At 41.9% G+C, this 24,665-nt stretch overlaps 1 protein-coding gene across 4 annotated transcripts in view; it reads right to left on the bottom strand.

Moving 5' to 3' along the window:
- Positions 1 to 10,345: 10,345 nt before the first annotated feature.
- AFF1 (ALF transcription elongation factor 1) overlaps positions 10,346 to 24,665 on the bottom strand; it is a 161,444-nt gene continuing 147,124 nt past the window's right edge. For 3 of the 4 annotated variants that reach the window (XM_074950549.1, XM_074950550.1, XM_074950551.1), the window contains 5 exons: positions 23,824 to 23,895; positions 23,140 to 23,233; positions 22,978 to 23,021; positions 21,152 to 21,381; positions 10,346 to 17,881 (listed from right to left, as the gene is read on the bottom strand). In XM_074950549.1, coding sequence (XP_074806650.1) covers positions 17,760 to 17,881; positions 21,152 to 21,381; positions 22,978 to 23,021; positions 23,140 to 23,233; positions 23,824 to 23,895 — 562 coding nt within the window. In that variant the 3' untranslated portion in view covers positions 10,346 to 17,759. The remainder of the gene's footprint in view (positions 17,882 to 21,151; positions 21,382 to 22,977; positions 23,022 to 23,139; positions 23,234 to 23,823; positions 23,896 to 24,665) is intronic. The other variant, XR_012639237.1, reaches the window with a different exon arrangement.

Genomic DNA, 24,665 nt, shown 5'->3' with positions numbered 1-24,665 from the left:
ATTTTTGGTAGTACAGCCTCTTTTTGGCGGGCGGGGGGGGGGGAACCGATGGAAATTATACTAGGAAAAAGTATGTCTACAGTAGAAAGATATGCCAGTGTAGGTATAGTGGCAAACTTTTTCTAGTGTAGGCCTGGCCTTAAAAATACAGCAGTTGAAAATGTGATCGTGAAGTAATTGCCCTTTTTATAATTTTGGGGAGAACAAATATTTACTTGGGGCAATGAATGTGTGAGCTTAATGGAACTACTCACGTGCATGAAGGTATTCATGCATGTTTGCAGTAGCAGAGGGAGCGATGTAACTCAAATCTGGGAAATACTGTTCCACCTTTTTTGCTCTCACATGAGTAAGTTCAGAATCATGCTGCAAAACTGGCTTCTCAGACATCTAAACAAGGCAGAAGACAGTGCTGTTGGTTGCTTTACTGTGGTTTTTAAATCAGAAAGAAGATTGAGTAGCCTCTAGTGGCAGCAGTTGCCTATGACTATTAACTTACATTATTTGGGGCCTCAGCTCTTTGCAAAAACTAATGCATGGAGAGAAAATTGCCAGACTAACGAGAAAACAAAGTCAAGTTTTAATTTAAGCAGAGAGTTACTATAAAAAGCTAAGAAGAGAAGCACTTACTGTTGTAGAACCAAATTGCCCCCTCTTTCACAATGTGCTGTTTCCAGGCCCCAGACTTATCCATTCCCAAGAAATATTTATATCTCTTGAATGCAAAAACAAGGAGTCAGTTTTCAGATGTCAGCCTGTTATAAGTGCCATGACACATGGAAACTACCAAGAGCAAAAAGCTAAACTGCAATTACTTTGCTGAAAAATCCTTTTCAAATCATCCATGTAGGATCAAAAGCTAGCTGAATATTTACCTTAGATAATTGACTATAATGCATATGCTTTTTAATGGATACAGACAAATGAGTGCCCAGCATAACAGCAGCCTTGCTGAATGTTTTAACAAGATGTACCAGGTAAGGGGGAAGAGAACATTTTAGTCATGGAGGGATCATAATAGACAAGTCAGAAACAAAGTCAGAGTTTTGTTCCTGTGTAGAGCAAAACGTGGAAGTTGGAATCATAGGGCCAGATTCTCAACTGAAGTCAGTGGAGCTACACCAGTTCGTGCCATCTGAGGATCTAGCCCCACGGTCTATAGGAACACTTCTATCTTCCATGTTTACCTTTTCATAACTCAAATTATTGTACCTGTTTAAATATTACCTCGTGCTGCTTCCAGGAAACCCAGTGAATCAAATAAGATAGGGAACTCCTTTTAACTGCCCTCAGGAGAAAGAGCTCACCTTAACCAGTACACACCATCTACAAGAAGTAGTGAGGGAAAGCAGTAAAGCCAGAGCCATGAGTGGAGGAGAAATGACTTAACTGACTGGTCCTGCATGAAGTCGAGCCAGCATCTAACGCTTCCTGCTCAGAGGACAGCATGACTCATCTGTGCTGAATGCAGAGTTTATGCACAGGTTTTGGTCCTTTCGAGAGTCCAAAAGAGCTGTAGTCACAAATGGAAACAGATGCTGCATGGCCCTGAGTAGGCTTGGGGATAGATCCTGTAAATGGATCTGCACAGGTGGAACCCTACAGCCATGTGGAGCCCCACTGCTCTCAATGGGGCCCACTACAAGTCCAGTAGTGCACACACATGCAATAAATTACAGGAGTGGACCTGGAGTCAGAAATTCCCATTTTATAGTAAAACCACACTTCAGTGTAGTGTGGTTTTATTTATGAACACTTAGAAACACACTTTACAGTTGGCCAGCTAAATGGTATTCCACCAAGTCCTCCATATGAATGCACTGGTTGTGTTGAAACCCCGTTTAAGATATTTCAGCTCAAATATTAATGTCTTAGTCTTAACTGTGGTGTGTAGAACAGCCACTTTTGCAGGAACTGTTGCTCCTTGGAACATCAGTGCAAACTTCCCAAAATAGTTCAATCGGAGTGATTTCATTTAGTTCTTCCCTTGCTGGAAGTTGATATGACGTAATAGTCCCACACAAGCTTGAATAACCTTACGAAAATTGTCACAAAAATACCCACAACCACCTTGTAAAAGTCATTTCACATTTTAACTGGGTTGCTTACCTTACCGGTTGCTGCCTCAGTTTTCCTCAGATAGAGTAGCAGGCAGTCTTCTCCTGGTGGATAAGTGATTGGGGTTTAGCCATCTGGGCAAACCTCAGAATTCTTCCACTTTCGGTGACTAACAAAACAACACAGCCAAACAAAACAGCCCTTCTCCCGGTTAATAATGCAAGGTTGCTCTCCATGGGCTGAATGGTCTTCACCCATCCCAAACCCAGCTTTTTATTTACCCTGTTGACTCAGGTGTAACTCCATAGTGTGATCAGCTCTTCCCCAGGATTCAGAAGTTATACATCCGACTTCCCCAGACCCAGTAAATAGTCCTTTGCCCTCATCAAGCTTAATGGATCCTTACCTTGATGCTACAGGGTTGAAAGAATTGCTCCTTCCCTTGCTAGAAGCCCCCAAATAAAGACTTGCCTTACCACTGAGCCTCCAGCCCACACCAGTCTTATATTGCTTCAGGCCTGTTCCTTCTTGACTCACCGCTCCCACAGGCTCCCTTTAAGTCCTGTCTCCTCGCAGGTTTTTTTCCACAGCCTTCCGTCAGGGCTCCCTGAACAAGAGCTCTTCTCTTGGATTCAGCACCTCCTGCAGCTCTCTCACTTGAGAGCTAGAGAGAGTTCCTTATATAGTCTGGTAGTCACATGCTGCTTCTTGATCACCTGATCTCTCCCAGGCTACATCTTCTGGGCTCCCTATAGACAACATTTCTCAGCATTCCATTGCTTTTAAGGGCTGAGCCCTCTTAGCCCCCATTCTTAAAGGCACACACATTTTCAGATTTCCCTCAATCCTCTTGGTCCTGTGAACGTACAAAACTAGTCAAGTTTAACCAGGTGAAGTTTTCCTTTTTGAATAAAACTTTTGAAGCAACTTCTGTTAGGGGTCCTGCAACCCTTTCTGAATATACGGAAGATTAAATTTCTGCTCCAAGATATATTTGAAAATTAAATTCTTCACCTCTGCCAGTTCAGAGCACCTCAATGACAACTATTCAGTTAGATTCTTGAGCATTTCCGTTTTTCTGTGAATTATTTAAGTCCCTATCCTTGAGAAAGGGGCCCTGATAGAGCTACAGCAACCTGTTTGCATTTTCTCCATTTCATACATTCCTTTTATACTGGATTACAGTGAACCAATTTTTGATGCAAGACTCACTATATAAAGTGAAAGAATCTGAGGTTCAAGGATTTGATTAGCTCTTAATCAAAAGAAATCCCTATGACAATGTACACTTTTATGTGTTTATGAAACACTGTTTGGACTAGCCAGCCTACTCACATACGAGGTACAAGAAGCAACAGCTCATAAGGTATTCAATGATATGGGATAGATGCATAGCTTTCAAAGCAGAGAGAGAAGAGAGCTGTAGCTCACGAAAGCTTATGCTCAAATAAATTGGTTAGTCTCTAAGGTGCCACAAGTCGTCCTTTTTGCGAATACAGACTAACACGGCTGCTACTCTGAAACTAGTAACTATAGTTCCCCTTCAAGATTTGCCTGACTAAATCCCCACTCTTGGGAAGCTGCTACCCCCAACATGCGAGCTCAGGATCTTCTATTCGGTGGGACTGTGGTAAGCAGTGATTGCAGACCTATCCCCAGTGGGCAACTGCTCCCCTTCAGTCCCTTATTACTGAGTCTACAGTTTATCTCATAGGACTCAGGCCTTGTTGTCAAAATGATCTGCTTCATGCCTTGTGCCTCACATAGTTGTGAATAACATGGCACCGACAACTGCACGTGTACCTTGCGGAGAGGCACAATCCTGACCAGTGCTGCATCTCTTTCAGCCTCAAGACCTAATGGGCTGGCATTCTTACTTATGGAAGCAGTTCCTCTTGTCCTGTCGATTGATGCCAGTCTGGACCATCCTGCAGCGATGATAAGGGGGTCTTTGATACTGAAGTCTCGTTTGCTTAATGTGCATGCCATACACCTGGTGAAGTCAGAGTTCCTCAGTTTCACAAGCTGGACAGCCAGGGTGGTACAGAGATCACCTCGGCACTTCATTGGGCTAAGAAGGCTGATGCCTGGACTCAGTGTTTAGCACTCTGTGCAGAGACTCCCTGCACAGAGTCTCCATCTGCCTGAGAAATGCAGGCCCCTGCTATGAGATCAGATATTTCTGAAAATGAGACAAATGCACTACAGAGCTGTAAAGCCATTTAATAGCTAGGAATGTATTTTATACGAACCCTTCCAGATTTACACTGAAGTGAAACCCTACAGAGAAAATGATAGGTAAAAAAATAATTTGAAACCCCCTTAATCTGTTTTCAATTAGCAGAAGACACTTTCTGTGGAAATGGATAGAGCAAACTGAACCCTTCAACAGTGACTTGTCTGCGGTAGAAACTCTTAGGGGTAGAAACTAAGTAATGCCAATGCTGTTTTAAAATAGTTCCCACAGATTTAAATTTCTAAAGATGGAATTAAAGATTTCAACTGTAAAGAAAAAAAATTATTATATACACTTATATAGATCCACAAAATAAGACTACCCCGAACACCCACTTTGCTATTATTTGGAAAGATATTTCAGGGCCCACTGTCATGCTGAGACACATAACAACCAGTAGAGGGGGCTGATAAGCCACAACTACAGTAGAACTTCAGCATTACAACCGAGTTACAGACTGACCAGTCAACCGCACACCTCATTGGGGGCGGGAGGGAGGAAGAAAAGCAAATATAGCTTTTTACTGTTAATGAATTGCTAGCACAGAGAGGGGCTTTTAAAAAAGCCCCAACAAACCACAAGTATCATCACTGTTTAGAATAACTGGGGCTAAATTCTGACACCCTTACTTGAAGCCCTGACTTTTGCATAGCAGCTACTCCACACACAGTCCTATTAGATTTCAGAGTCAACTTGTGGACTCTTTGCAGAGTAAGGTACTGCATAAAGGGTCACAGAATCTGGCCATTGGTGAATTTTACAAACAGAGTTGAACTAAGTCTTGCTCAAGAACTGCTCATATAACTAAAATTCAGTTGATTGTTGAAACTCAGAAGCCTTGGTATTCAAAGTTTTTGTGAGTACACAGCTAAAATTACATGATATTGTTACTATTTCCTGATTGGATGACCTAACTTTTATAAATTATTATAAATTACTTCTGCTTCTACAAATTTTGTTTCTGGATTAAAGGAATCTCTGCTGTGAGCTTGAAATGTGCTATTTGGGAACAATTATACGAGTAGACAAATATTTGCAACAACGAACAACAAAGAGGAACAGGCCAAATCAAAACTCTGGTTTTAATCTGGGAAACTGTTTAAACAGGATTTTTTTTAATTACAGGTAAAACAAGTTTTGAAAAGTCTCAGCAAACCACCAACATTTCCATAAAATTGGTTTTTCATAATACTGGGCTTTAACTAGTCATCCAGTTGGTGATTCTAAGTAGCAAGTTCAGTATCCGGCAAAGAAAGTATAGGCGTCAGCAATACAAACTTTCCCTGATCTGCTCTGTGATCTAGAAACATCACATTGGTAGGAAAAAGAAAAGGAGTACTTGTGGCACCTTAGAGGCTAACCAATTTATTTGAGCATGAGCTTTCGTGAGCTACAGCTCACTTCATCGGATGCATACTGTGGAAATTGCAGAAGACATTATATACACAGACACCATGAAACAATACCTCCTCCCACCCCACTCTCCTGCTGGTAATAGCTTATCTAAAGTGATCATCAAGATGGGCCATTTCCAGCACAAATCCAGGTTTTCTCACCCTCCGCCCCCCCACAGACAAACTCACTCTCTTGCTGGTAATAGCCCATCCAAAGTGACCACTCTCTTCACAATGTGTATGATAATCAAGGTGGGCCATTTCCTGCAGAAATCCAGGTTCTCTCACCCCCTCACCCCCCTCCAAAAGCCACACACAAAAACTCACTCTCCTGCTGGTAATAGCCTATCCAAAGTGACCACTCTCCTTACAACGTGCATGAAAATCAAGGTGGGCCATTTCCAGCACAAATACAGGTTTTCTCACCCCCCCACCCCCATACACACACAAACTCACTCTCCTGCTGGTAATAGCCTATCTAAAGTGACCACTCTCTCCTTAAAACGTGCATGAAAATCAAGGTGGGCCATTTCCAGCACAAATCCAGGTTTTTTCACCACCCCCCCCACACACACACACAAACTCACTCTCCTGCTGGCAATAGCTCATCCAAACTGACCACTCTCCCCACAATGTGCATGACAATCAAGGTGGGCCACTTCCAGCATAAATCCAAGTTTAACCAGAAGGCCGGGGGGGGGCGGGGGGGGGGAGGAAAAAACAAGGGGAAATAGGCTACTTTGCATAATGACTTAGCCACTCCCAGTCTCTATTTAAGCCTAAATTAATAGTATCCAATTTGCAAATGAATTCCAATTCAGCAGTTTCTCGCTGGACTCTGGATTTGAAGTTTTTTTGTTGTAAGATAGCGACCTTCATGTCTCTGATTGCGTGACCAGAGAGATTGAAGTGTTCTCCGACTGGCTTATGAATATTATAATTCTTGACATCTGATTTGTGTCCATTTATTCTTTTACGTAGAGACTGTCCAGTTTGACCAATGTACATGGCAGAGGGGCATTGCTGGCACATGATGGCATATATCACATTGGTGGATGTGCAGGTGAACGAGCCTCTGATAGTGTGGCTGATGTTATTAGGCCCTGTGATGGTGTCCCCTGAATAGATATGTGGGCACAGTTGGCAACGGGCTTTGTTGCAAGGATAGGTTCCTGGGTTAGTGGTTCTGTTGTGTGGTATGTGGTTGCTGGTGAGTATTTGCTTCAGGTTGGGGGGCTGTCTGTAGGCAAGGACTGGCCTGTCTCCCAAGATTTGTGAGAGAGTTGGGTCATCCTTCAGGATAGGTTGTAGATCCTTAATAATGCGTTGGAGGGGTTTTAGTTGGGGGCTGAAGGTGACAGCTAGTGGCGTTCTGTTATTTTCTTTGTTAGGCCTGTCCTGTAGTAGGTGACTTCTGGGAACTCTTCTGGCTCTATCAATCTGTTTCTTCACTTCCGCAGGTGGGTATTGTAGTTGTAAGAATGCTTGACAGAGATCTTGTAGGTGTTTGTCTCTGTCTGAGGGGTTGGAGCAAATGCCGTTGTATCGCAGAGCTTGGCTGTAGATGATGGATCGTGTGGTGTGGTCAGGGTGAAAGCTGGAGGCATGTAGGTAGGAATAGCGGTCAGTAGGTTTCCGGTATAGGGTGGTGTTTATGTGACCATTGTTTGTTTATTAGCACTGTAGTGTCCAGGAAGTGGATCTCTTGTGTGGACTGGACCAGGCTGAGGTTGATGGTGGGATGGAAATTGTTAAAATCATGGTGGAATTCCTCAAGGGACTTTGTGACTTTGTCCTTACCCATAACTATTTTACATTTGGGGACCATGTATACCTTCAGATCAGCAGCACTGCTATGGGTACCCGCATGGCCCCACAGTATGTGAGGAGTGAGGTGATCACTGTTCCATTAGTGAGTGAGATTAATTTCAAATAGGCCAGTCAGTCAGTCATCAGATAATAATTCAGTCAATTAACCTGTTCGGCTTGGATTAGAACCAACAACTTGTAACTCCCTGTTGAATGCAGCTTAGTTTTAAAAGTGATTTCAGTCTACATTATTTTGTGCAGATGCTTTCTTCTGACACTTGGCATACAATTTTGCAAACCTAAGTCCTTTATTCTAGATGCTCCATTTTAGTTCTCTTCTGGCTGCTTTTGCCACATCTGTATTTGTTTTGTGTGTTCTCTTGGCTGGAACTGGAAAAAGATATAGCAACGCTAGCCAGGAGATTTAACTTTTATTTGTAGTGTTTTTTTGGCTCTCTCAACAAGTTCAGTGCTGCTGTCACTTCTTGACATTTTAAAGAGACTCTTGTTGGCTTCCTGGGTCAGTTTCATCTTCAATCTGTCCTAATAGAAAAAAGTATGCAGACAGCCACGGAATTTCCACCACAAGGGAAGGACTTGGCCTGCCAAAAGGGAGAGCAGAAGCTGTCATGCTTCATCATTTTAAAGTAACAAAAATAAAGTGGCTCTTTTTCCCCCTTCAACCTGTGTCCAGCAATTCGGTTTCATCTGAACTGGCTTAGACCAGTTTGAAAGATTTTCCACTGGAACCGTAACTTGATCTTTTAATTGTGGTGCAGAGCCTACATGAAGGGGTGCTGAAGCCAGTGTTCACGTATTGCTGGAGGCCCCCTGGAGATAATAAAGCATGCGTGCTATGGACCAGGGAAGCAAGCAAGCAAGCATGCATACTTGTGGCTGGATGTCCTGCTTTCTGAGGTGCCCCCTACTAATCTGACTACGTACCAGAAGAATTTCTCCAATGGGTATTAAATTAATGGTCCCCAAAATTAATGCTCTAAGCAGGAAACTATGCAGTTATAACTGTGCCTGGGTGTAGCAGAGGGACTTGCTTACGATTACATAGCCAGTAAGAAAATGTTTCCATGTCTTCATTTGCTTGATGGATGATGGGTCACTCGGGCCAAGAACCATAAGTAAATTGTCTCCCCTCCCACACACATTTTGCAAGAGTGAAAAAAATGGAACCGTGCACATCAGCGCACCTAATCCAGCATGGGCCACTGGGATGTGCTGGTAAAGCCAGGCACTGTCCTGACACAACCTATGTCAGCGTGGTGACTGAACAGCAGCCAGCTGAATCAAACAGAGCAGATTACAGCCACCCAAGTCACTGCACTTAGGAGCTGACCAGAACGTCACTCCAGAAAGCTGGCTTTCCCCTTTGTCCCCTCCCACCATCACGTTCCGGAAGTGGTTGGCAAATCAGGGGCAGTGCAGGGCTGAATTTCCAGAAAGGAGAGGGAAAAGGAGGTATTGCTACCCAAATAAACTTCCTTTCTTGTAGCTGTGATGGGGCACCGCAGCAGCTACCACTCTTCTTCTGTAATGTCTGCTTCCATGTGTGCTTTCAGACTAAGACCTTCAGGGTAGGGCTCCACTAACATATGCCAAAGCTCCCTCCATCACAGCCTGCAAGAAGCTAACCTCTTGAGTAAGGAGTTCACGCGTAAAGGCCACGCCCCATTCCGGGCACACACTTGCCATGTTTGGTAATGTCTGTATCAGTGCTTTTAAGCCTCTAAACCCTTTGAGATGGGGACCCATTCTAAGTCTGGCACTGATGTTCCATTGCACAGCTTTGTGTACACATACAGTGCTATGTAAAGTAACTAAAGAGACAGGTCTCTCAGCTTTAGAGCCCCCTTGTCTCCGAAGTACCCACAGGCTGGCTGACCTTCAGGGAATGCTGCCATGCCTAGGTTTTCATGCAGGCATTTTTGAGCAGGGGGCAGCCCAAGGAGTATTGATGTTTAGTTTTTGGTTGTTGCTAATTTAGTTGAGACTGTTTTGCTAAGGTAACTGCCAAACGTGCTTGAGTAAATGTAAACAGGTGCCTATTTTGCATCTTTTGCTATAAAAATAAATAGACAACAAACATAGCATTGGACCTATGAAGTCAGAGAGAGAGAGAGAGAGAGAGACGGACAGACAGACAGACACAAAAACACACCTTGTGGGTACGGATCCTTTGAGGCCCCGACTCAGCAAAACATTTAAGCTCCTGGGCCTAGATCCTCAAAGAAATGTAGATGCCTACCTCCCACATCCTTAACTTCCACTGAAAACAAGAGGGACCTAAGCATGTGCCTTAGTACTTTGCTGAAGTGAGGCCTAAGGGTCTAACCAAACTGAAATATCAAGGGGGAGGGTGAAAAGTAAACTGTAAATTAAGAAACAGCAATTTGATACCTGGTCTTGTTATTGGGCGAGATCAGATCACCCCAGTAAAACTCATCTCTCTGATTATTTTCATGAGTCCAATGCATGCAGCCAAAACGGGGGTTACACAGCACAATCCCATCAACAGGATACAATAATACTTTGCTCCTAGTGCATGAAGTCTCCAACCACAGAGCTCAGCCTCACAATATCCCTGTGAGGTAGGGAAGTATCACATGGGGAACTGGAGCACAAGAGGGTGAAAGTGACTTGCTCGTGAAAACCAATTCTTTTCTTCCTAAACACATTTTATCTTTACACGTTCCACCCTGACATCTCTCTCGTCAAAATAATTTCAACACAAATAAATCAAAATTTGCTTTAATATGCATATATATATATATAGATATATAGACACACAGCAATTCATCCTTGATACAGAGAACAACAAACAGAAGATCCGTGGCACACTTCTTTGGAGAAATCTTTCACATATTTTTTCTCTTAACAGATCAGCTAAGTTTTTTCACAGATCTGGTTTTAGTCTCTTTAAAGGATTGTACAAGGCAGCTAAATCTTATTCACAGAAGCCCCAGAATGCAGTTTCATTGCTGGAAGTAGTTAAAATACATCAATTCCCCCTTCTGGTTTTCTTTACACATCCTCCCATAAGAGGCTTCATCTCGCAAGGTGCTGACCACCCTCAACTCCCAGTGAAGCCGACAGGAGTTGAAGGAGCTCAGCACCTTTCAGAGTTGGGCTCCAAGACCATAGCTGTACCCCATTACACGTGAAGAACTGCTGATGAGAAGAGATGGTTAAGGACGATTCAACATGGTTATTTTTAAGACCAGTGTTCCCCATTCATAAACGAGACAATTTACTTTTAAAAACTAAACACGTGCGCGCGCACACACGCACAAAACCACACTGGGGTGATACCAACACTTGATTTACCCACTAAAACAATGGGGGAGAGGAAGGAGCCCCCTTGCTTGAGCACATCCAAAACACAATCACACAGCAACAATCTGGAAAGAAAAAGACTGTGTACTTGTCAACCAACCCGATGTACAGTAGTTTTTTATCAATATGCCACGATTCATTCTCCGCCTGGACCGTTGGCAACATTAATACTGCCCGTGCTATCATCCTGTAACAAAAATCACTTAACGAAAGAAAACCACTATTCTTAAGACCTTCACCCCACTGCCTTCATTCTGAAAATTATATTTCACTGCTATAGCTTGGCTGCTGAGCATCAAGGCTTTCTGAAAGAAAACTAGACCGTTCTCTATGTAATTCCAAATAGCTAGAAAAACTATTGAAAAAGCTCAGTTCAGGGAGTTTACTGTGATTTCTGTGGCAAGCAAAAGGTTTACAAACTTGATCATCACCTTAGAAATACTTTTTGATTATGATAGACCGTGCACGGAATCTAAACATTGACAAGAACCAGACATTCCTCCGGTGGACAGACATGCACCTTCAATTTACAAACCAATAAATGTATAAAGAGACATCAGGTGGGTTGCCTTTTCATTTTTGTTTGCTTATTTAACAGGGTCAAACAACATTGCTGCTCTGTTCTGAGGTGAAATACTGGCCCCAAAGAAAAAGTCAACCTCTGCTTTACTAAGTGGGAGAGGGAAAATAACCTGGTACTTTAACAAGACAGATCCATGCAGAACAGGTGGCAATGTGTGCAGTTAGTATTCACACAGTTCATAGCTTCAGAAAAGCAGATAAAAACACATTCAGAAATGCTGTTGCTGGCCCAGGACTCCTGTTGATTTGTGGTGGGGACGGTGGTTACTAAAAGTGCAATGGATACAAAGCAAAGGTTGCCAAAAAGATAATGTAGTGTTTAGAGAAAGGTATGGGGCTCAGCTGTTTGGCTTCACAGCCAAAAAGTATTATTGGCCTCCAAAAAGGGAATGGGACAAGCAGAGTCAAAGAAGAGAAAAATACAAGTCTTTAAGATGAAGCAAACGCAAAATAGATTATACACCATTTCATAATTAGGTTTGGTCAATAAAAGGTCAATAAATACATCAAAGAACAAACATTTCTTTAAAATACCTTCATAATACATTACCAGGGAAACCCACCCTCATGAAAAGTCAGGCCAATTTGATTGGACCCACATGCTCTCTGCAAATAGACTTCTCTGCACTGTACATCTTTATAGGTTTTGTCCAGTCTACACGTTTCATCTTTTGTTTTCAGTTTAGTATGATAATACTAAAGTGCAGGGGAGTTCTGGCACTAGCATTTTATCCTCCGCTCTGTTTAGTGTAAGTTCAAACTGGCGAGGGAAATAGAAATGGAGAACCTGGGAATAAGAAATCTCACCACAAGTTAATGAAATAGCGTAGCATCCAATTCTCAGTTGGTGTAAATAGGTGCATTGATTTAATAGAGCTGTGCCTATGTACACCTGTGGAGGATCTGGTCCATTCAGCGGAAGGTTGTTTCTCAGAGACTGGTACCTAGTGCTGCCTTTCATGTTCCCATTTCTGGAGTATAAAAGGCTACAGGGAATCATAGTGATGAGCAAAAATTTGTTGTGTAAAGAATCAAAATTTCCCCACATTCATATTCAATGTTCTTGGGGGGAAAATCCTTGTAACAAAAATGTACAAGTGATTTCTCTTGCTTTTTACTTAAAGTCTCAAAATGGCTGTTTCCTACCTCATTTACTATAGGTGATTTCAAAGTTGATCTGTACCCTTCTTAATCTTATACATTTCCTTTCCTTCACCCCTCCGTCCCCACCTTTTTTGCTTTTCTCCAGTGGAGTTTGATCAATACTTTGGAAAACAATTCACTTTATGAAACAGGGAGTTGGAGTGGGGCCTTTTTTTGGAGGTCATTTGGATAACCAGGTTCTAAATCATCCATTTCATTTGGTTTAAGTGTCTCCAGGAAGGACAGATAAGAACATAGCTATTGCTGAAACAGCATCCTAGCCCCTCACCAAAACCAAACCAAACCTACACCATACATCCTAGGAGTGCCAAAACCAAAAGCAATTTTTCACAGGGTCTTTTCTTCGACTACAGAAGTCTAAAACAATCTCTGGGCCCAATTTTAATGCCATACTGCTTGAAACATTAGCTTCAATGAATTCACTCCCAATTACTAACATGACTGAGTGTAGAATCAGGCTCATTGTGCCTGTGTTGTGATGAAAGTAGCATAAGCTGAAATTTTAGCTTTATGGTCCTTTTTTGTCTTCCTACTTCAATATAAGTCTTGCCTTTGGGATTTTAAATGTGCAGTGAAAAAATGCATTTGCTTAAAAAAAATTCTTTATATTTCTATATACAGTATTTGTAACAGCAACAGATCTCATGAATATGAAACGGAGTTCAGCAGCCACTACATATTACAAACTACATAAAAAAGGGGTCCACCATTAGGAAATATTCTCTTAGGTGCAATGCATATTGCAAAAATGACCTGAATTATATCACAATAGTGCATACAGATATGCAAAAATCATCCTTCCAAGGAAAAATTCCATTCTCAACACAAAACAGAGAGGAAAACAAAACCCAACACAAACAAGCATACGGCCACTCAAAAGAAACAAACTCCCTTTCTCACTGATTCTGGAGATAACAGAAATTGAAAATAGAGGAAGCACTCAGACTGAGTGATGAGAATCACAACTTTGGGCATTAGGAGACCAAATCTGAAGTGGTCAGAACTCTCCTCTCCACAGTGTTTTATAAATATATTACTACATTATAGTGTGGGTGAGGATTACAGTGTCCTTTACTCACTGAGTGAGCACTGCTTTCTCCCATATCACGCCTTGAAATCTGTTCATGGCATGTGCATAGCACACCACAATCACAAATCTGGTCTTCCATTATTGCTCTCAACTAGTTTGTTAGACTATTTTGAAAAAGGCCCATAGCTTTGCCTCTGACAAACCATTCACAAACCAGCCAATATTGGACATTAAAGACCAGACTGCTCAGAGATCTCATGAAATATCCTGCATCTATTGCATTAGGACGCAGGGCTGATGTCTGCATGTTGTAATGCTCCCGTCTCACAGAACCTTTGGATTTCAACCACCTGTTCTTTATCCAACAGGAAAGGGCAATAAGTGTTAGATACAGGAGAACTTCAAACAGCATCTTCAAGTACAGCAAATTACGCTTAAATAAAAATAATTTAGAGACAAAACACTGCCACGCAGAGTGAGAAGGCAGCTCGCAACTACCTCTACGACAGACTGAGAACTTGCGGACTCTCACAGCAACTCAATGAACAGGTTACTTCATTTAATATTTATTTTATTTCCCCACTTGAATGAATCAATCAGTCTGGAAATTCCATCACACACAGGGCAGAAAAGGTTATTTACAAGATGGAGACACACCCCCAAATAAATTTAAACGTACAGATTTATACCTGGAACCAAGGATGGGGGAAGGGATGGGGACAAGAACAAAAACAGACAGACAAACAAAGGACTTTGCCTTTTTAAACAATATTGCAGTCAAACTCTGACTCCGTTACAGAAGAGCTCCATGTCTCCAGTGTGAATGGGGCTTTCGAACTATTAAATAATGGCATCTTAGATATAGAATATTTGACAATTTAAATACATTAATTACTTCTCAATAAATATTGCATGGGAAGGCTACTGCCTTGCGACTGCCGCCCCCTTCACTCCTCACAGGACTCAATCTTATCTTCACTTTTTCTTTTTGCAATGGCAAATACTATTTCATTTTTTTCTTGCTCCTCCCTAAGAGCCTGGCCCAGGGCCAACTGAAGTCAATGGCCATCTTTCCAGCTACTTAAATGGGCCTCAAACCTGGCTCTAGGCTGAAGACAGGTAGCAATTCTTCCTAATTAATAATATCTATAGAGTCCCTTCAAAGGGAAAAAATAGAATATAGCTCCTGATTTGTAGTTTGCTATAGTTGCTCCCTCCTGTCTACTCTCCACTTATGGAGCCTGTATTGACTATGGGCCTGATCTTACTCCCTCTGAAATAAATGGGAGGTTTGCTGCCAGGTTCACTGGGAGCAGGACTGGGCCCTACATATCAAATTTTACAAGAGGGTTTGGATTCTACATTATTTCTGAACATAAACAATCCTGTAAGGCAGCAGCTGTCAGCAGTGCCTCTGCATTAAGTGGATCTCCTCTTGACAAGACCTTTGCCCTTCTACTCTCTTTAGCTCGCTTTCTTGTAGGAATAGCCCTGTCCAACTATTAAAAGTGTTCACAGGTGGGCTTAGGCAGGTCCCATGGAATCTGGGGTCCATGATCAGAGGGCTTCTAGGTGGAGCAGTAAGTCAGAAGCAAAAGAACAGGCCTCAGCACAATGCACAACCGAAGTCCTGCTTCCAGTTGGGCTGGGCCATCTTGTTTAGGAGGGAGAGTCTGTGTTGGGATGGAAGTGGCTGGATGGAAGGAAGAGGCTGTCTGAAGGGTGGAGAGGGGGCTGCAGGAGGGATGTATGGAAGTCACACTGAATCTCGGTCTTCATTTATCCTTAAATCTATCCCTAAGCGTCTCCTCTGGCTCCTGCAGAGTCCCATACTGATTCCTAAGTCAGGGTGGTAATAACCCTTCCTTTCCCCTCCTCCTCTCCTGTGACATTAAGGCAAGCTGCACTGCAAGACAAAAAGAAGAGGAGGATTTCAATCCATCAGTCTGGAACTCCAGCTTGTTAGTTATACTTGTATCAGAACGCAGGCTCCGAAGCGTGCAGAAAGGCCTGACTTTTCTATGCCCTTCCCAGGCTTCCTGAGAACAAAATTTATGTTCATGAACACCTTGGACTGTGTGTTTTTATTTGGATCAGTTATTCCTTCCAAAAGGAATGTGCATGTGTATGTATTTTATTATATATAGACGGGGAGAGAAATACGGAACTTGCTCCCAATTAGGTTAGAAGGGCTTATCCCTGAAATGAACTACGGCTTTAACCAAGTGGTAAGACACGAGGAGGTTTCTGAAGGTTCCGTGCAGCCAGAGGAGACGAGAGAACGGAATGTTCTTGTGCTTATTTCTCTCTTAATACAAGAGGTGGGGACTCGTTTTCTCATAAGGCTCTCCAAAGAGTCATGCTTCCCTTCTGCTAGCTACACGGGAGCTTTCTTGGGCCTCACGTTGCAAGGGACTGTCTCAGTCTTATATGGGTCAGGGACATGGCTTTAAAAAGGAATAGCTTTTTGAAATTCAGACCTCTTGCTTATAATTTATTGAACCCTAAAACCCTCAACAGGCACCTTAGAAAAGGAGTATTGCTTCATTACAGCACATGTATAGATCTGTTTCTATATGGATACATGGTATGTGCAAATGCTTCCTTTTACAATGGGGAAAAGGGGCTAATTCATTGCAAAGGTTTTCCTTTCTGTAAAATCAATATGCACAATTCATTTGGGCATCAGCATTCCCAGCAGTCTAGCATAAGTCGAGTGCTGGTAGAGAGGACCGGAGAGCTAAGGCACACTATTAGATATGAGGATGGCAGAAAGCTTTACACAATAGGAATTCTTTGCCATCTGACTGGATATAAAAATATTGTGAATGTAGTCTTCAGTGTTACTGTCATCTGCATAACTGTATCTTTAAAAACACAACTTATGGTAAAGAAGAGCTGCTTGCAAATCTAACAAGAATATCTGAATATTCTCATTTGTGTTCCTCTGAAGACAGATTTTGAGCTGCTGGGCAAAACCTGTAACTTTGCCATGAAATGGGAGTATCTCCCATATGAGGGTTACAAGACTTCAGTGCCAAGCCTGCTCTCAGATACTCACTGAAAAAATCAATGTGATTGTGTGTGAATATCCAAGGACAAAATCTGACCCTTCTTTTCCAGGTATAGTGAAAGCAGATACCTCCTTATGCAGAAGCAATTCCTCCTGATTTAAAGATCTGCAACTCAGCACAATGTTCGCACAATCACAACGAACCATTCTGACTGTCCCTTACCTTCCCTCCCCTTCATACCCAATCAGCAACAATCTGAGAGGATGCACAGTGACAACTCCCTGCCTTCCTTTCAGAGGAAAACAGCACAATCCTTACGTGCTCCTTACCTTCCCCACCCCAACTGTGTTTGACGTACGAGGCCCAGACTAAGAAATACCACAACTGAAACAGTTTGAGAGTTAATGGTTTGCATTGTGTGTGTGTGTGTGTAGAACGGAGAAAAAAATATCAAAGCAATGGTGATCTACTAAGTGAACTTGCAGTGCTAAAGGCAGTGGTTGCAATCAGTTCCAAGAGTATCAGTAGAACAGTTGGTTTATAAATGCAGTACGGTATGGTTAGGAAGTGGGCAAGGCAGATTGCTTTGCTGTTTCTAGCTTAACATAATGCTGTTTGGTTCCGTTCAGGTCTTGTCCTCCCCCTGACATCCCAACTCCAAGGAATAAGAATATACATCATGGATTGCAGCTGTGGTATGCAAAAACACTTCTCTGAACTCTCCGATGGACATGTGACTGCTGTGGCTTTTGAGATGTTGCATAATAACTTTTGGAGGTGGACTTCCTTCTTGTCGGCACTTCTTCACATGTTATTTTTGCTGGTTATTCATTTATAGAAATGTTTATAGACCACCAACACACTGAACCTTTCAGACAGTACATTGCACTTTGTCCTTTTAAAGACAGGCATCATCAACCATGAGGCCTCCCTTCATCTCTTCAAGGTGGCCAAGTGCCACCCTAGAAACACAGTTTAAAAGTTCTCCAGTGTAGTCAGATCCCTTCCATCTTGCTTTATTTTCCCTTCCAGGCGCTTTGTATCCAACGATTCAGCCAGACAGACTGTTTCTGAGGCTTCCAAAGTGCAAAAGAGTTCAAGGTATTAACCACCTTGAGCACCAGTTAAGGCGTATTTGTTTCCAGCCTCAGCCACTGTAAACCCTGCCTAGTGTAGTGTACCAGTTCAGTCATACTACTGTTCAGTGCCAGAGTGCACACCGCTGTACTGAGTTCGGCAAAGAATTCTAGAAAGATGGGAGGGAAAAAGAAAAGTGATTAGTCAGTTTTTACACAGGAGACACATCTGAAGGGGAAAGAAATGCAACAAGAGAAATAACAGAAAATATTTTATAATAAGAAAGTAACATGATTAAACATAAAAAGAACAGGAGTACTTGTGGCACCTTAGAGACTAACAAATTTATTAGAGCATAAGCTTTCGTGGGCTGCAGCCTACTTGACTGGATGCATAGAATGGAACATATAGTAAGACAACATAGATATGTGTGTGTGTGTGTGTGTGTGTGTGTGTGTGTATATATATATATATATATACACACACACACACACACACATACACACATATATACATACATACACACACACACACACATATACAGAGAAGGTGGAAGTTGCTTGTGCAACTTAAATCTGCTCCCTTGTACATATGCATTATGATACTGTCTTTCAGTTACATAATCACGTTATATTTTGCATAGGACTCCTGACTTATTCAGTAAATGGGAAGTTATTCAGTATTTCCTTGTACCCTCTGTGTTCAATGTGTGGCCTCAGGCCTCATTTACCAGATACCATCCAAACTCTGCACTGAATAAAAAATTAATTTCTTCATAGCATTTCTATGGTGTTTTCGGTTTACTATCAGATTGCTTTATAAATATTATCAATGTATCTTTCCACACCCTCTGAAGTGAGGTGTATTATCCCCATTTTACACATGGAGAACTGAGGCATACAGACTAAGGCCAAAATTGCAAAAAGTGTCCTCTAATTTTGGGTCCAACTTGATATGCCTCGGGCTCAGATTTTCAGAGCACTTAGCATTTTTATACACCTTAAGTTCAAAGCACCGCTCTCACTGATTTAAACTGCAACCATGAGTGCTCGGCACTTCTGAAAATCTGGCCCCAGGTCTCTCACACTGGACATCCAGAAAATGAGGAACACACAATGAGTGACCTATGAAAAGTTTGGTTTAAGTGATTCAACCAGCATCACCTAGGAACTCTGTGGCAGAGGCAAGGATAGAATCCAATTCTCCAGGGCAGCATTCAAATGCCTTAACTATTAAACCATCCTTTGTCCTTGTGCCTCATCTCCTGCCTTCTTCACCATACAGATAAAAAGCTTCATTCACTGCAGAACCCTGATTCGTTCCCTGCGTACTGTCCATTCTGTGCACTAAATGAGGCCAGGGTCCTGTGAGAAAATAGTATGGTATTACATAATTAAAGGCTATTGCAATGTATATGCACAAGGGACCTAAATTATGGTTGCAATTTTTAAAAAAAAATTTTTTTAATGAAAAAAAATTCCAACATGTGGAACCATGCTGACCCCCAATAAACATCATCAACAGGGTTCAGACCTTTACATGCATAGCACGGACCTCTATTTGAGTTAACAGAGTAACTGGTAGCAATAGCAGGCTGTTATCCCTTATGTGGGCCAATCACTAAATGGGGGTATGAGACACACTTTGCCAGTGGGTTTCACATGTATTTGCTGATACACAGCAATGTAGAGACTCAACTTCTGAGCTCAATTCTAGGTTCTGCAGGGGAGTGTATCTAGCGGTTATGAACCCTTACGCCCCTGTGCCCCTAGCTTGTCTCTGTCCCCCTCTGCTCCTACTCACTCTCTGGCTCCTGAAATGCCCTCACATCCTATTCTCTCCTTTTCCTGTGCCCATACCCCTGTTCCTCACCTCTCTGGATTCAAATCAGGCTCCCTCCTCCATCTCCGCACTGCCCAGGCACCAGCAAAGGAGACATTAATAACACAGGGGAGGACCGTTCCTGTGGCCCCCGGCAGACAGAAGGAACAACTGCAGTGTAAGTCCAGCTCAGCCCTTTCAGTTGAGGGGATGGCACACGTGCAGTCGGGTCAGCAGGTAGGAGCTGTGCGGGGTTTGAGCATGCTGAGTGCACATGGAATCTTCGGAGAATTTAGCTGCCAAACTCCGACAAGTCTCTGCTGAGCGTGTGCAAATGGATTTTTTCCCCCCAAAAGGCTTGTAAGTCAGCCAAATACAGGTGAATTTTCATAGTGAGACACACCCCTGACATCAGAACAAATTCCAAGCCTTTGCTCTATTTTTTACATGGCAGATCTTAATGACTCAGTTCTGACACACTCCTATGGCATCATTATATCCTGAACAGACAACATGAATATTTATTGTCTTCCTTTACAGACATCAATTCCCTGGGAAATATTTACTCCATAGAACTATTTGTAATCTTTATTCCCCTTATGTTAAGAGACCACCATGAAATGAGTCCATGGCTCTTCTCTCATAATTATCTACCTTGAGTTATACACAGTGCCTACCTTGTGTCCTGGCTTATCACCAATAGAAATACACTGATTTTTACAGCGGAGGTCTTGTGAAGTTGCAGTCCATTAGATAGAAAAATTCTAATGCCATGAAGCTTTTTCTAACACCGTGTGCTGCCTGATTGAGCATTTTAACTTATATGTTAAGTCCTCCCAGTATTTTAACAAGACACATGGAACTTTTTACTTTTATTCCTTCTTCAAGTTTGCCTTTTGAACACATCCCTTTGCCTTCAGCAGCTTGCATTTCTGTGAAAAAATTACCTCACAAGCCCCATGTTAATGGCTGACCATAATCTGAGCTTTTCTTCCTCTTTCACTATCTGTGCTGAGAGATGGCAAGGTCACAAACTTAACCATGATAATGTCTGAGTAAAGAGTGTGACAGAGATTGGGGAATCCTCTTTGCAACTGCTTGGCATGCAAACAGGAGTGATGTCAGGAGGGGCCAATGCTCAAGCCCCCTTCATGCAGGTTCTTCTATGAGGAGAGGTCAGAGCCACTGTTTTTAGTGTAAAAAATAATGAAAACAGGAGCTAAGACAATAAATAAATAAATAAAGCAGAAGTGGCTCTTCATGGACCACGAATCCATAAGCTGAAAAAGTGCATGAATCTGAAAAAGTTTTGCTCGTCACCTTTAAATGGTGAGCTTGACTTTTACCACTTTAAATTCCTTTTTCACTTTATTTTAAGTGAATCAATCTTTCTAAGACAACCTTTTAATTAGAACAAACATCATACAGCAGAAACAAACAGATTATACCAATAACCTGCTCACGTACCATAAACGCCTTGGTTTGTTTTAATCCTTATTTTGTTTGGATTAAAAAGTGCCTCTTTAAGGCAGAGTTTGCTGAGGTGTTAGGAATTTTTAAAAAGGGTCTGCAAACAAGCACAATATTAGAAGGAGAAGCCTAGGGAAATAAACCTTACCCTTATTCTTCCTGGCCAGAGCATCGGCCTGCTCCCAAATATCATAGGCATAGAGGATATAGGAAGTGATGTTGACATAGGAAAAGGTTATGCTTGGGATATTATGTAAGGTGTTGATTGAAGAACCAAGGCCTCCACTGCCACAGGTGCTCGCGTTTGATCCTGGCTGGGAACTCACAGAGCTGGCGGGAGAGGGCATCGGGGAAAGAGGAGAAGGTGTGCCTGTGCTTCTGAGGAAGAAGATGACATCATGAAGCCTTAAGGCAACAGGTTAATGACTTGCCACAAAACACCCAGACTTCTCTTTTTATGAGCCCCCCACCATCAGAGTTCTGGTGTCATATACGCATGCTCAGCAAGAGCACTGTGAAGTACAAGGCTGAGGACTAAGGTGTGGCAAGGCACCACCAAAGGCAGGCAAGATAAATAGCACCAACTGCATTACTGTACTTAAAAAGTGAGGCCAAGGTTTTCAAAAGTGACTTGGGATTTTGGGTGCTCAATTTAAGACACCTTCAAGGCACCTGATTTTCAGAACATGCTGAGCATCCACTCTGAGTCCCAAGTCGGGCACTCAATCTGTACTCACTTCTGAAAATCTTGGCCTAGTTATTTAAGTGTTTTGGCTAATGAATCCAATTCCATGAAGCCATGGTCTCCGCATTAAAGAGTTTAGGCTTTTTTATGGCTATTCAAAATTTGTGTCTCAATCCAAATCACTCTTCAGATCTGCATTTGTTTTTATGGAAGCTTGAGACAGAACAGATTTATTTGGTCAGCTAGTCCATCCTCCAGAGACTGTGCAAGGTATACTCTCCACTGCTTCGCCTAGTCCCATTTTAAATTATCCAAATGATGGCGCTTCCATCACTTTCCTTGGGAGACTTTCAGTTTAATTAACCTCACTGTGCTAGGCCATGGTAGGGGTGATGGTGCTTTCAGAACCAATATTCTAATACATAAGCATTCTTTCAAAATATTTTCAGAGAGGTATGCATGGAATTGCATGCCTAGCTTGCACTCAAGACACTCAACTTCCACAACTGAGTATGCCCAAATGCCTGATTTGTTTACAAGCTGCCAACAGGATGCACACTTGGCCATGTGCGGGCACATATCCCTTATTTACACATGCAATTGCTTTAACGGCATGCCAGCCTGTTGAAAATCAGGTCCAGCATCAATTTGTAGAACACAGCTTTTATGTTTCTTTTGCTGCCACATCCAAAGTAACTCTGATGCAGACACACAAAGGTAGCAAAAAGCATCAATAATCAGCAAGAAATTTAAAAAAAAGTTTCTGTTAGGGGAATCAACTCACAAGAAAGTGTCAAAACACCAGCTAAAAGCTAATCTAAAATTCAAAATGTACTACTGGGAGTAGTACAGCATCTGTATGCGGGGACAGGAGAGATGACAGCAGAAGTGGATACATTTACAAGTCCTAAGAGGAGGAAAATCCAACATCCGTCCTCTACATCTATTAACCCAGGACAAGGATTAAAACAATGGGATCTCTACAAACAACAGTTTCTAATACATTCTCTGTTTCCCTAATTCTTTGATAGGACAATAACGTGTATGACACAGAGTGGGTTTATATTGTCTGTAAAATAAAAACAAACAAACCTCTCTCTGTAAGCTGAGGTGAGGGAAAGAAATAAGAAGCAGATAAATATTTTAAGAATGTTATGCCAGCCCATAAAACAGGAAGTGATTCAATGCACTCAACCCCCTTGCAAAAAAGTCTGCAATTCAAATGTGTAGGCAAACTGCTTCTGTTAACACAGTATGAGAAAGATTTTAATATGTATTTTAAATAATACCTTGCAACACATGGAGAAGGTGCTTGCGTGACTCTGGAAGAATTCTGTAGCAAAAAGGAACGTCTAGTTAGATTTGGGTTTCACACTGACCTATACTGAACACTTGCAGCTTCTTCCATCTTTCTAATTTGAAACCTATTCAATAATGCAATCAAACCCTACCTTGAAGTGTTCATTGAGGGTTCGGGAATACTTTACTGCAGTGTCTTTTTTGTAACGAAACATTGCCATGTGCAGAATGGACTGGCAGCGCATGCTGTGAACAAAAACCAGGAATCAGTGTCAGAACATTCAACGGCACTCCAGCAGCAATTCTTCTCGCCGAGCCTGAGGACATATACATCCATTTTACTGCAAATTAAAGAAAGTTTGTGCTTCCTTCCCCATATATCCCAGATATGATCTTCTCACAGTGGCTGTCAGAGAAAAATAGGAACAGTCAGGGAAGTAGATGTGCAACTCCTAACAGGTGTTATGGGCCTAATATACCCTGTGTCCAAAGCAGACTTCGGTATGTTCAACCACGGCTTCAATTACACAGTTCAGAAACCTCGTCAGTCAAATCACATTCCACCCTCATCTTAAGCCTCTACGGACTCTTAAATTACCAGCATACCAAGTGAGATTTAGAACCTTAACCTGACACACATGGTTCCCTACTGATATGCCAGTTCATTTTAAAAAGAGATATTTTTAAGAATTCATTCTATTAAAATTTTTCTGCATAAACCTAACAATATCAGTTTAGCCCAACCCTCCACCCTTCAGAAAGAAAGGTCTTTCAATCTACCAGGTTCGAGAATATAAAATGTCGTCACTGGGGGGTTGAGGGAGATAGCCACATACCACAAAACAGCAAAGATTTTTTCATGTGCAGATGCCGAGGTATCGGAAAAGGATTTTAATGTCATTATAAATCTGTAAGAAAACAAACACAAAAAAATTAATGACGTTCATCAGCAGGGCTGGATTTCTCAATGACATAAATACAGCACACCATTTATGGAAAGCTAGCACGGTCCACTGGCTCAGATAGTGGATCAGGAAACCTGAGTTCTATTTCCAGCTCTGCCTATAACTCTCTGTGCGATCCTGAACAAGCCACTTTACTATCTCTCTGTAACTTAGTTTCCCTACATGTAAAAAAGGAATGCTAATACTTACTCACTCATGTAAAGCACTAATTAAGGGACTGACACTGTAGTTGCACCATAGTTAGAAATCCCCTTAACTTTAGCAAGTGTTCTACATATGGAATAGCTTCAGGATTGGGCTATAGCACAGTTGTCCACCTTACTGAGCTTGATTCCAAGTGGGCATCCTGAGGCTGATATACAGGAAAGCCAAAATGGGAATGGTAAATGCACAAGGGCAGTTTGGGGAGCGGGACAGAAGGATATAGTTTGTTGAAATTTTTCCATCTGAACATTTTAAACAAAAAATGGCTTTTTAATCAAAACATTTTAATGGGAACTTTTCATATGGTCAAAAATTTCCATATTTTCAAGGAAAAAACACAAAGCTTTTCAGCAATATATTTTGGGTTTGGGGTTTTTTTTTGGGGGGGGGGGGGGTTCAAAAACCACAAATATTTAAACAAGAAAATTAGAAAAAAAAATTGAATAAAAAAGTTCCCATGAAAATTTGGTCTTTTTCAACCAGCTATAGTGAAGGAAGTTAGACCATGT

Source organism: Natator depressus, chromosome 4, assembly GCF_965152275.1.
Source record: "Natator depressus isolate rNatDep1 chromosome 4, rNatDep2.hap1, whole genome shotgun sequence".
In the NCBI taxonomy this organism is placed as follows: domain Eukaryota; kingdom Metazoa; phylum Chordata; order Testudines; family Cheloniidae; genus Natator; species Natator depressus.
Note: the sequence above shows the minus strand (reverse complement) of the source record. Positions and strands in the feature narration are given on the sequence as shown.